Raw genomic sequence first — 13,979 nt, forward strand, 5'->3', positions numbered from 1 at the left:
CTGCATGGAGCCTGGCTGCTGGCTGGGGTTAAACCACCAACAGTCCTTTTTTGCATCCAATGCGGGGCTCTAACCCATGACCCTGAAAAGGGCACTCACGTGGCAAGGACCATTTGTTGCTTTAAACTTAATCAGGCTGAAAAGAGCCCCAAATTGAGTGTTTCTGCTCTCTAAAAGAGAGACAAAGAGATAATCTCTAAGAGAGCAGGCAAAAAAAGTTGTCTTACGTTCCAGTTTTCTACTGATATTTTTTCATGCGAAATGCTTAATTTCTGCCACTTCTAGTGCATGTTAGACACACGAGGCCCATGAGAGAGAGAAAGTAGAGATTCAGCCCAGCTGGGAATTGCTTCAGAGCTTAGGCTCAGGTTTGCAGGTAAAGAACACACAAGGGAGCTAAAGTTTATTCCCTTCTCATACAATGATAGCAGTGAGTGACTTCCAAGTGCCTCAAGCATTTGGTGGTGCTGGCAATAAGACTTTTTCAACTGTTCTTTTGGATGCAGGTCCAGAATCCAGCTAGTTTTGATTATATATTTTTTTTTAGTTGTACATAGTAACTTCTATATCCACAGTACCATTATTTTCATGGAACAGATTGTCTGGGACATGAGCCTTGTAGCTCTTGGGTAGATGGCTGGAGCCTTAAAGCTGTATGATTTCTCAGTTTTAATTCTGGTATTTCATGTCTGATATTTGTTATGTAAACACTAGCAGTAACAATAGAGTAGTACTTACTGAATCTGAAACAGCCACATGAATAAAACTTTCAAGAATAGAAGAACTCAACTGATCCATGACATCAATCATAGGTCTGTCATCATCCTGCATAACACGGAGAACACAAGTTAACTGCTTCTTTTTTTTCTGGTACATGAAACAGAACCATCTAAAAATTATGACATGAATCTAGCTAAAAATATTCACTGGCAATGATAGGTATATTTTTTCTTTTCCATATTAATCTCAGAACCATGTCCAGGATGTGGTTTGAAATGAAGTTAATTTGCAGCTATACCTCACTGCTTAGAGAACAAAAGCACATATCAGAAAATCCCAAATGACTTTGGATAACTGGTATCAAAAGACTGAAAAATTAGCTTACTGTTTATTGAAGCATTCCTTTGCCATGAATGCATATATTTGTGTTCTTAGGCATTTAGATGGCTCACTGGGCTGTGACTGCCTGTACACAACATGACTCTCCGTATTTCTATATCCATAAAAAAGACTTAGAGGTCTTTACTATAGAATGAAAATGTATGTGAATAAAGTCAAATGTGTCTTGTGCTGTGTTTTTTACAAAATGGTATGCTACAGGAATGAGATTAATTTCCAATATAAATTTATAATCCTGACAATACAAAAATGATCCATGCAGTAAAAAAAGGTTTTACAGTGTATTTTACATTCACATCATGCCAAGAGAAAATGTTAAGTGGCTGCACACGTTTCTGTTCAAATTCTTAAACAGGGCATACGTCATTAATGCTACATTGTTGAGTACGCAGAAAGGTTTGCAGTGTTCAGGCAAATAGAAGTAGTAAGATGAGATCAAATGCTTTTTTATAAACTAAATGCATAGCTGCTACACTGCAGCAATCATGTTAAAAGCAATTGTAATAGCAGTTTTGAATTTATCTTTGGAAAATTTTAATTCAAAGTTCCAGATGAAAAAAATCATACCTCCACCTGGCCAAGGGCCAGGAATAAAGAGCGGATTTCTCTGAGGATTAAAACAGCCAGTTTACGTGTAGCAACCTGGAAACTACACAGTAGAACCAGTGCAAATCCTTCGACCGCATGCAGTACATTAGAATAGGGACTTCTTTCAGACTGTATCCTGTGGCTGGATCCATTTGGTATCAACTGTAGAACAGTGCAAGGGAAAAAATGCAGTGGTGGTGTTTGAAAACCAGGTCTCCAAGCAGTATTCTATTTAACTAGGACATATAAAGAAACAAAATGCACAGGCCACGTAAATACTGGACTAGGAAATTGACACTATGCCCTCAACCAACCAAGTTTTGTTGCTTTACATTACCTTGTTCCACAAAAGCAATGCATGAGTCAAGTCTGTTGCCTAAACACTTCCCTCTAATTTTCAATTAATCTACACACTTTCTTCCATCTTCCACTAGAAAGTGAATTAATAAGTCAGGCTGTGAACACTTCACACTTTTTCTACTCCAGATAGCAGGCCCTCCAGTCCTTGTTTGATACTGTAGCAGCCAACACCTTAGGTGGGTGGCTTCTAGAACCTGACCCCATCAGTAAAGTGTAACTGTATTTAATGAAAAGTATGTGAGAATTTATCTTTTCTATATTTTTTTGGCACTGCTATTATTATCTATTAATTAATGGTCCTCTGTGACACAAAGCAGACATCATGCTTGCCCAAAGGAATGCATTTACAATATGATTAGTTTAGCAGATAAGAAGACTAAAAATCATTTCTCATATTGAAAATATCTGCAGATGGGAGGAGCAGGAGAAAAGTTGTTCAGTTCCCAGAAATATTTGTAACAAATGGAGACAGCAGGCTATTGTAACAATCAGGTTCTTTGATGTTTCTGAATCAACCAAATGAAATGGCTATGGAAAAAGATGATCTATTTCCCTCTTTGCAGCATTCCCACTAGCATTATCAATCTGTTTCAGTCCTGGGAAAATGTCCTTCTGCTGTAACTACATACACATATTTTACTTTATGTGCTTTTGTTGATGTGCATATTTTAGTTGGACATGCATTCTCTTATGTTGCTCAACAACAACATCTGCTGTATTACACAAGGATGTAGCTGTCCTCAAAAGACATGTGAACTAATTATCTAAAAAATTTCTAAATAGTAAATTCTTCTCAGGTGAGTAAATACAAAACACACAAACCACAGCAATATAAAGGAATATAATTTCTGCCTTCAATTAGTATAAGTGTTAGGATACAGATGTCTTGATTTCATACCTCTCCAGACCTGGTTTTTGCCTGTTCAGAAGCTTTTCCTGGAGTGTGTATTACAAGCTTCCATTGCGTAAGCAATTGTAGCAGCAACTTCAGTGAAGTATCAAGAAGGGTATGATGCATATCATTCACTTCGCGTAGCAGAAAATTAGTAAAACCAAAGAGTACATCCTCCCGCCAGTCAACAAAGTCAACAAGTAGACCCTGAAGAGAATTCTGTGCAATGTGTCGAAGTTCATCATCCATATGGATAGACAGCCTGTAAGTAAAAGTAAATGTCAGATAACAACAAATCTAAGAAGTGTTTATCATGGCACGAAGTATATGTTCTCAGTAACATAACACTGATAGAAGATTCCCACTGACAATGTAAATTCCAATGATGCTATCATAGTTTCATTATTACTGACCACAATTAATGTCCTTGACTTGTTTTTATACTGTAATTCATGCTATAACAGTGCCTGAAGATATTCAAGAATCCAAAAGAAGTGTGTTCCACTCCTAAAATAAAGTATCTCTAAAGTACATGCTTTGGCAACTTTGCTGTCTCCTCAAACCAAGTAAATTTTTTATTTACTCACTTATAAAATAACTTCTATTTAGTTATGATAGCAAAAGGCTTACAAATTAGTATATAATTTCATAATGTATGTATTTATTTGTTAAATTTAAATATAAAAATAAAAGAATCACAACATCTCAGCTGCCTAACAGTTAAAATGAATCTTTAGCCCAAAGGCAAATCTTTACTGAAAGTAAATCTTCAAGAGAATTAAAAAGAAGTATTTGAATTTAAAAAACTGCTTCATATTGTAAATAAATTAGGATAGGCACAAGGGAAAAAACAGCCTCAGGACTTTCCATGCTTTTAGAAATACACACTGGACACCACCAAAGTCCTTCCGAAAGATGGTGACATTTCTGATCCCATTTTAAAAATTTATTTCCTTCTGTATTTTCATCATGTTGAAGTTCCTTCCAACATGAATTCTTTATACTTTCTTCTGATGCAGAAATCATAAAATCACTTCTGTGTTGGTAGTTGGCAGAATAAAGTAAATTCAGATTAGCATGTTCTGCATTTTTTGGTTCATTGCCTTTATGATGTATTTTGTTTTAATTACCCATGAGACTGTAATTTTCTGTAGTGTGTTAGAACTCATTTTTAAAGTATTTTATCTACATTTGATCTACACAGTTGAAAAGGAGGACTCATTATAACAAAATGGACAGAAAGCTAGGAGAAAAAAACAAAATAGCAAATGGAGTGGAACCAAATTCCATTCAGTTGGAAGAGTATGATGAGATGTGGTTCATAGAAAATTTGATTCATTATAGCTGCCTAATTTGGAGGCAGGGGACATTTCATTGAAGTGAAATGAAAACAACTGCCATGAAACTTCACCCCTAGCGAATATGACTCCAAAAATAACTGTTATGCTTTAATAACCATGTGACTTTCTATATAAATTTAGAAACAAAGTATTTTGTTGTGCTAAGAAAGGACCATTTTTGTCTCCTCTTCGGAATGCCAAAACCAGACAATCAAGCAAAACCTTTGAGACTACAATTAAGTTGTCCTTGAAATGACTTCCACAATGACACAAAGTTATAACAGAAAAGAGGATACAAACGACATACATCTCCTAAACCCAAATTACAGCATTAACTAATGAGATGAAATTCAAAATGAGCATAAGAATGCATCTATGTATTACCACTATATGACAGGCAGACGAGGAAGCAAGTACAAGTTTGTTTGTTTGCACTTGAGTCAGTTAAATTTAAGACCTACTTGACAGTTTGTAATGAATGGTTGCAGAGGGGAGTGAAAGAGCAAAAGGTACAGTATATACTTGACATCTGCTCTATGGTTTATAATTTGAATACACCTGTCCTGGAAGAAAGTCTAGCTGCTCCTTCTGGAAACTGCCAAAAGACACATCTGTTGTAAGGATGAAAAACTTAAAGCAAACTGTGAATAGAAGAACTGATTAACCTGAAGATGTTACTTCGGGTAAAAAAAGAAAATATTTAACAGCTTTTAAATCCCAACAACACAGTGCCACTAGCAGAACAGCTTCTAAGGTTCTTTTGAAAAACAGAGAGGAACTGAAACCTTACCTCTTCAAAGTTTTTTATCCCTGTACTGAATTTAGTCTCTGACCCAGAAAAGACACAATATTGTAATGTATTGTTCTCTAGAACAGCAAAGACTTACTTCCTGGGCCTACTTTTTCGTAACTGGGAGAAGTAGTCAGTCAGGACTCAAATAAACGTGACAGTAAATAAAATGTAGAAACAGCTCTGGTGCTGGAGCATTCTGATGACTTACATTAAGACTAGGCCAAGTATTAATTCCTTAAACACTTTATTACTTTCTTCTCTGAAGGTAAGTTTTTATAGACAGTTTTCAGTTCACGGAGTACCAGGCTAAACAGATCTAATTTTTTCAACTCACTGATCTTTTTTTCCCCTTATTTTCTGGTCAGTCTCTTCTTCAACTACAATGCCCCAGCTTGGACGTTGTTTTCTCCAAATCAGGCATCCTTGATACTGATTAGATCAGAAGAACTTTTACAAATATCTTATGGACTTATTCCTAGTTATATATGTGAATGAGGTTTGTCCTTTCATAAGAACATCGCTTCTTTGTATCTGTTCAGTTTTTGATCCTGCTCAGCAATACTGAGACCTTACTCAATTATGTGAACACCACTCCTGAATCATCAACTATTTTTAATTGCTTTCCAACCTATTATGTACCTACTTATTTAACCAAAATTGTGTTTCCCTTGCTTATACATAACAATCTGATTTAAAACAGTATCAATGTCTCAAAGATGCTGTAGCATGAGTATATGTAGAAGAGGAGAAGATTCCCAAAGGTCCCCTTGTTAGGGAAAGGCTGAGCACGTAATTGCTTCTGAAGTTGCTCTAGAGATGCTTTCCTCAGCTTCTCTTGATGTCTCACTTCTTCTCACAGTCAGAGGCAGATAACTCAGCAAACTTACTGCTTGCATTGTCCCAGCATGACAATTGCCCAAGAAATGCTTAGAATCATGACTGACCTTTTCTGCATGAAGTTTGATGAGAGAATAAAGACCAGTGTTATATTGACAGTTGTGAGACTTAAGGGGGGAGCACTAATTTATAATGAAATCCACATTAGTCTCCAAACCTTCTTAAGAGAAGTAACAGGTCTGACTGGACAATTCTCTGAGATTGAAGAGCTGTGACCTGAATAGTTATGTGCTTTCTACCAGTTCAGTTAAGGCCATTAATAAGGATAGAACACTAGTTAAAATATTGGATTAAAGGAAAACATGTCCTTCTAAATTTCCCTTAAGCAGAATTGATGCAACTATGTAATATGGTATTTATATAATTTGATAATGCGATGATTTAAAACAACATCCAACTGATTTACACCAAACAATGTAAGCACAAGGAAATCAAGTTGCACTGCAGCACAGCTACCATTGGCTGATGATTTGGCTTGTTTGGCCATTTGGACTCTCTACTAGTAGCAGAATTAATTGTTTCACTGTTTTAGCACATCCCTGGGAGCTGGTTGTTCAAGGAGCAGAAAAAACTCCTTTTGCATGTAACCCTCTGGCTCCCACATCTGCCATTCCTCATTGTAGTGGTTTGAACCAGGTTTTCCCCCTGAAACTAAGAAAGTGGTAACCCCCAGGGGGTGGTGACCCTTGGGGTTTGAGCCAATCAGTGCTCCTGCAAAATATAAACATATCTCCAGACCGGAAAAGAAGCAGTGGTACTTGTTGTTAGAAGAAGAGTGGCCATGTTGTGAACGCCACGAGGAAGGGGCTCAGGGCCCCCTGGGGGCTTTGCCTCCCCCCACCCCAGCCACCAGGAGGGGGGGTTACGGGGACTCGGAACAGTGTTAAACTGGGCTGAGTGCCTGTAGCTAAGAGCTGGGGGAGTTTCTCTCTGGTAAGCAGCAGTAGGAGACACTAAGAGAAGCGGCAGAGCAGCAGTGGATGGAGAAAAAGTGGTGGCACAGAGCCAAGAGATAAGAGAAGCACCAAAACAAACATACAGCAAAACAGACAGAAAAACTTCTGCGAGCTGAGAGAGAAAAAAAGCAGCAGAAAGAACTGAAGTACTACAGAGTTTGTTGGGGTAAGAACTGCACAACTCCCCCAAACTCTCTTTGATATCCCTCCAAAAAATGGAGGGGGTGGACTCCTATTAATTGGAAGCCCTAAATGTAGTGGTCCTGAGAGCTCAGCCAGGACGAAATGTGTGAGAGAGGACCTTGGGGGCCCTCCCTTGCTGCAGCTTTAGAGAAGCTGGCAGCCATCTTGAGGCAGAGCACAGAAGCTCTGACAAGGGGCTTGGATCCCCTGAAGATACCAGACCGTCACGAAGGCTTTTGCACTTCGTTGATATGACCGTGGTGGAGTAACCTTTGTCTGGGGTAACGCAGCCCACGGAAAGACCCTTTGTTTGGAGACGAGGGGCCGAGAGAGACTTGGAGACCTCCCTCGTGTGTGCTGGCAGAGAGCCAGCAACTGCTTCTGCTGCATGGAAGAGAAGAAGAGACACTGCTGCTCTAGAGAGAACTGCTGCTCAGAGACTGGAAGAGGTATTTTCTTCTTCTTCCCTCCTGGACTTTTATTTGGAGGGAGAAGAGATTTGGCCCATTGTAAATATTATTGTCATGGTAGAGATAGAGTTAAGATTGTATGTAATGTATTATAGTATTTATTTATTTGTACAGTCTTATAATATAATTCCCTTCCCCCCATATTGAGTCTTGTGTTTTTGTCTGGAAAACCCATCTCACATGGGGCTGAGATGTGGGAGGGGGGCTAAGAATCAGGAATTGGATTGTGGGATGTCAAACCATGACACTCATAGATGTTAGAAAAGCAAGAACAGGGTGGCAAAGATCGCTTTGCCACAGTTACCTGAGAGCAATATACTGCAAAGGTCTCATGGTTCAATTTAATACCACAATCCACTTACATAAATAACACAAGCTGGAACCTTGGATACTTGAACTGAAGTATTAGAGACTTGGATACTTGAACTGAAATTTAACAGACTGACAGTACCTGTTATCATAATTATTTGCCATAAGTCACTCATTTGATGTCCTGAAACCTAACTGGTTTAGCAGTCGTGTTGTAGGCTACCTTATTCCTTGAAGTCTATCTAGACAAATTAAATGGAAGGAGATCGTATTTAAACTTATCTTTTTCTTTATGTCTAATAGTAATAATAATTTAAAAAGGTTTTTTGTAAGATACCACATCTGGTATCTGTTTTACCAAAGAGACACGGGGGATCATAAAACTAAACAGGTATCTCCATATTTTTCCACTAAACAGAAAAGATGTTCTCTCTTCTTAAATAGAATGCTGTGATGGTTAGAAAAAGGTAATAAATTGTGACTACAGTGAAGAACAGTGAATATCATGTAACCTATGTACTGATGGAAAAGAGTTTTGGATGACATACTGACTCTTTTATAAAAATAGAAGTCTATAATATAAACACAAAAAATGTAAAAACATGCTAGGACTCCTATGTCTTATTCATTAAGAGCTATTTACTTTTTATAAGCATATGGTTTTGTCTAAGAAACAGTTTATACATTCTGTGGCTTGGTTTTTTATATCATCCCCCTTAATGCTTGAACAGCTTACCTTGCCAGCAAGTCAATCAACTCGAGTTTTGACATTCCATCAGGAAGCAATCGAGGAATAGCAGCAACACATGTTCTGAACAGATCGATTTTTGGTTTTCTTTCACCACTGAAAAATTAAAACAGAATTTTGACTAATCTTAAGAAAGAACTACGTTAAATGAATCACCTCCAGTTTATCAGAAAAGGACTGGACATAATGAAATTCCAGAGGCCTACTAAGAACATGTGGATGGAAAGCTAGACACTATAATGAAATAAGAAGGAAACAAGAATACATTTTTCCTTTGAATGAATGGTTTTGATTTCGATATTTTTCATGCATTGTATCTATACAGTACTTGAAAAATCAATTATTAATGATTCATTTGTTTCTTTCTGAGAGGAACTGGAAGATATATAAAGAATGGCAGTATAATGTAGGAAGATTCCTCCATCAAGATCAGCATTTATACGATGAAAGCTTCAGATGAGGCAATGAGGAAAGAGTTGGGGTGTTCTCCATCATAGTGCAGCTGTATTACACTGGTTGTATAAATCAAATACCAGATATGTAACAAGTTCAAATAACATGACTGAAGATCCAGAGAGTTGCCCCCAGTAGGGCACAGACCTATGGAAAACCATCACAATACATTATTACACTGAAAAAGCTACATAATTTAGAGATAGGTATGGCCAGAGAGTTTCTGTTGATCACTGCCAGACAGCAGCCCTTTGGCAACTCTTATCAGCTAAAACATGTTTTAGCTGCCCAAAGACTGTTCTAGTCTGTGGAATGGCTCAACTGCTCCCTAACAGCCGAGGAAAGTCATTGAGCCTAAAGTTCAGCATGAACCAAACACTAGGTTGGAAGTCTACAAGTCTTCTAAAAGTAGCTCAAGTTTCAGCTGTTGATTATTTTCAAAACAGATACAGTTGTTTTCTGACTAGTTTCCTACATTTTTTGGTAAGTATGCAGATCAAATATGTCCTTCAGATAGACCCCAAAATATGGATTTTTTTATTTGCTCATTTTTATCTCAATGATCTATTATTTGATCATGGAGCATAGAGGAAATTACCAAAGTGTAACAGCATTTCAAACTGTGCAGTCTTTCCCACCATATTATTACTTATTAGTCTGTAATATGCTTTGGAGGGATCAAAACCAGCAAGGTACTATTTAGGGACCGTACTATTTACAGGCAGAGAAAGACTGTCCCTCTTTTAATATGCTTCTGATAAAACTGGAAAAGAATGAGGGTGAAAAAAGAGACACCAAGCATTGCAAGTTCCATACCACCACACTGAAATAGAGTGACAAAACAAAACATGAACTTCATTTTCCTGTACACCAGTCCATTGCCCTGACTACTACACTACTCTATTCCTCCGCCCAACAGAGGACATTCCATTTGCATACCTTACGTCTGTGTTCAGTCACAGAGAAAACCTGGATTCAATACAGTCTAAAATAAGATTTATGGAGTAACATTGACCATTAACTGAAACAATGGGCACTGAAAAAGCATAAACTAACATGAGACTTACTTGATTCAAAGACTAAAGACTAAAGTTTTGTTGTGAATACTATTCTGTCTCAACACCCTATAGACTTATCTGCTTGGATATATATTACATTAATAAAATGTTGATATTGTTTTAATCAACTGTCTTAAATTGTACAGTTAGGGAAACTATTTTCATAATGAATTACCTCTGTCTCACTGTATCTATATTCCAACAGATAGAACTTGAAAGGTGTCAGCAACTGACTGGAAAAAGAGTAAAATACAACATCTCACTGAGAATTTGGTTAGAAACAAAACCCTTTCGACTATTATTGCCAATGCAAATACCACTTGGATTAATAACTAGTGCAAAATACTACATTTTTATAGTTGTAAATATTAAAGTGCCATTGGTAGTTTTATCTGCAGGCAAACCAAGTAGTCCTTGCTGACTTGAAATGGAAAATGAACTTTGCAGGGTTTTCTTACTATCAGTCCCCAGTCAGGGTAAACAGTTTGTGCATTTCAAATGGAGACTTGTAAAAGAATAGTCTGAGAGGAAACTCTTCTGAAGGCAAATAAGTAATTATTTATAAATAAAAAAATCTGTGGGTGTTCTGTGGCTTATCAGCTGCTCAAAAGAGTGGCAGGGGAAGATCCAAATCTGAGGCTCAAGTTCCCAACTTATCATCTGAGCTACCACCACAGCACGCAAAGCGTCTGGCAAGGGGGGCCTCACAGAGCCCTGCCATCATCTCCGGCTGACTGAGGATACAACAGGACAAGCTCTGGATGAACACAGTGACAGCAGTCCTCACCTGGATATGTGTGTTTCCATACCAGCAGTATCAGAGTTTAGTCAGGTATTGTCAGCAAAAACCTTTGAAGTACTTCCAAGAACAGGTTTGTATATTAGAAAAATGGATGTCCTATTCTGACTAGACGTTTGAAAGTAATTATAACAAGTATTGAAATTCATATTTCAGTGCAGGATGCAAAGGATGCTCCATACTCAAGATTTTAGTAAGACTTTCCATTTATTATTTCAACAATAAATGCTTAAAAGATCAGTCATTAAATATGGTAGCAAGTCTAACACTGCCAAAGAAAATTTCAGAGTCTGTATACTTTAAAATGTGATGTCTATTAATTGCCTAGCTACTTCCCTCTGATTCCTATTTTGTTTGTTATTAAAAATACCACTAAGATATTCAGTTTATACATGAACTATATGTAACAATGACAAAAGCAGTAACTTTATAATGTAGATAAATGTAGTGTGGTATCTGTGAATTAAAGCCCATAAGAATTCAAAATAAATATGTAACTCTAATGAAGCATAGAGTTCTGAGAATAAAATGGTAAGCAATTACAAAAAACCAATATGTTGGCTTTTCCACATATCCACAATAAAGGTTTTGAAAGAATCATTTTAAATGCTGACAGTAACAGCTAATGATGTTTTTGTGAGTTCACATAATTTTAGATCGACTGATAGTTAAGCATCCCAGATATTTTTTTCCTTGGAAGAACAAGTAAAAATGTGTTATAATGTGGTTTGCCTTTCAAATGTATATATTAAATCAGAGCTCATCTGGATATAAAGTACAACACAAAATACAGAAACTTACACATCTAGATCTTCCAACCTTTATGTTTCTGACAATAGTTACTACCAAACCATAAGACTTCTGAAATTTAAAACTCTTCTAAATCTATTTATTCACTGACTCTAAAAATAAACAGTACTTTGGTGATGCTGAGAAACCATCAAAAGCATGTTTATAGCTAAGGTTAAGTAGACTTCCTTGTAAGTGCTCAAGGTTCTACTATGCAATTATCTTTTGAGAATAAAAGGTGAGTTTCAAAACTCACTTTCTCTGCCACAAAAGCCTGGATACCCAAAATGGTTATGAAAACTGGTTGTGAGTACTGAAAAGGATGCGGGGTAGGACTATAAGAAAAATATGAAATATTATTGGATAGTAATATTAGCATTGACTATAAATAAATAAGACTACACTGGCAACATAGCTTACAGTCTCATCTAAAGTCACTGCAACAAACAAGGGCAGAGGAATGATATTAAAACATAAAGACTCTATCAGTTGTAAGAGGTAGTTGAATTTGGCCAGTCATTGCAGTCTGTCTATCGCTCCCAGTATTCTTAACAAGTTGATTTTTTGGCAGTAAATAAAAAACAATCTCAAAGTGACCAGTGTTCTTTTCATTGCAGCTGAGAACTCTACAGTCTGTGCTCTGCACGTGTCAAATGATGTCCCTGTGTCACTAGAACTCTCTCCAAGAAACTTCCTTCATTAATAATTTTAGATAAGGGTGTAAAATGCTGCTATTCAAAACAGCTTGAAACGTACTGGTTTGATTCCAGTGGGGTACTGCTTAAATCCAAGACTTCTCAAAGAATTACCTGGGCTTTTAATTAAGATTTGATTTTGATTACAGGCATGAATAGTAATGGGAATTTTGAAAGACTATTATTAATATGGATTTACGGAATTTTTTGTATTTATTTTGAAGTTCAGTGATGCAAATATATCCTGAGACAGTGTTCTGAAGCATAGACTGCCAGGTTTTCCACTTGAGCTTTCAACTTCTACCATGTAAACATCCATAGGATTCACACATTATTTTGCCTACATCAAGAACATCTGTTCAATTCCAAACACTGCAACAGGCAAAGAAGCACAATCAACTTGTCATAAACACTTTTTCAAAGTATATACTAACTAAGCTAAATGTTTCAGTTTCTTGCTTATTCTCTGATGACTCACGATAGACAGAAATAAAATTCCAAAATTACATCTCAATAGTTTATAGGATTTACTGTTCCTTAGCACTCACGTAATCATGTCTTCAGGTTCTTTGTTAAGCATCTGTATGTTGGTGAGCATCATGCACCGACCCACTTCCTTGTCAAGGTGTCTGAGTATGTTGTCCACGGCTTTCCTTACTTGAGAATAATATAATGACATACCTGAAATAATATGCATTTTTGTATAATTTGGGATATTTATAGGTACACATATTTTGAAAAACAAAGCTGCTTACTCATGCTGTGCTGCATGAAGTAAGATAAATGTTTTCCTCATGAGATAGCATATTCCACTAGGAATTGTATTCTGATTCAAAGACAGAATATGATGCCTGTTCCAAAAGGAATGCTTACATGTGATACATGGAAACTAGAATATTGTATCATAAACTAGCAAAAAATGGCTAATACAAACTAAGAATTTAACAGTGCAAACGTTTGTTATCAAATACTATGTTGTGCATTTCAACAGCAGTGGGTCTTATATTGCTTATTTCTTGATATTACTACAATAATCTAGCACAGTACAACACAGGTCTTTGCCACTTGTGTAGACTTGGTTTCATTCATATAACTTTGGGGGCTTAATGAAGTGTGAAGTTGAGCAGCCAAATTGTGTTTTTTGCCAACAGAAACAGGGGATGATACAGAGGCTCTTCTCTTACAGCACAGGGTTCCCTCTACACATTGCCTACGAAGGAAGTTCAGATAACAGTGCTATTAACTTAGGCACCTCAGTACAACTTTATTTTGCATTAAAAGTTTTGCCCTTTTGAAAGTTTCACTTTGTGTGAGATACTGCAATTAAAATGAGGATATGAAGGGAATCTTTAATGGTTTTCAAAGCTGGTACATTTTCTGAGCATAGGCACTGTTTCTAACAGGATGAATATCCATGAATAAACAAAGCTATTCAATGATGAGAGAAGCTAATTCTTAACTATCTGTGTATTTAATCCATCCCAGAACACCGGGTTGCTACCACTTGTGGAGCACGACTGAGGACTTTTC

The 13,979-nt window shown here is 36.8% G+C and overlaps 1 protein-coding gene across 9 annotated transcripts in view; it reads right to left on the reverse strand.

Moving 5' to 3' along the window:
• FRY (FRY microtubule binding protein) overlaps positions 1-13,979 on the reverse strand; it is a 241,119-nt gene that overhangs the window by 81,609 nt on the left and 145,531 nt on the right. For 8 of the 9 annotated variants that reach the window (XM_027677781.1, XM_027677780.1, XM_027677775.1 and 5 more), the window contains 5 exons: positions 12,998-13,130; positions 8,644-8,751; positions 2,966-3,221; positions 1,687-1,869; positions 739-825 (listed from right to left, as the gene is read on the reverse strand). In XM_027677781.1, coding sequence (XP_027533582.1) covers positions 739-825; positions 1,687-1,869; positions 2,966-3,221; positions 8,644-8,751; positions 12,998-13,130 — 767 coding nt within the window. Of the gene's footprint in view, positions 1-738; positions 856-1,686; positions 1,870-2,965; positions 3,222-8,643; positions 8,752-12,997; positions 13,131-13,979 lie in introns of all 9 variants that reach the window. The other variant, XM_027677782.1, reaches the window with a different exon arrangement.

The sequence above is a fragment of the Neopelma chrysocephalum genome, unplaced genomic scaffold (assembly GCF_003984885.1).
Source record: "Neopelma chrysocephalum unplaced genomic scaffold, ASM398488v2 Primary Assembly neopelma1_43, whole genome shotgun sequence".
Classification (NCBI taxonomy): domain Eukaryota; kingdom Metazoa; phylum Chordata; class Aves; order Passeriformes; family Pipridae; genus Neopelma; species Neopelma chrysocephalum.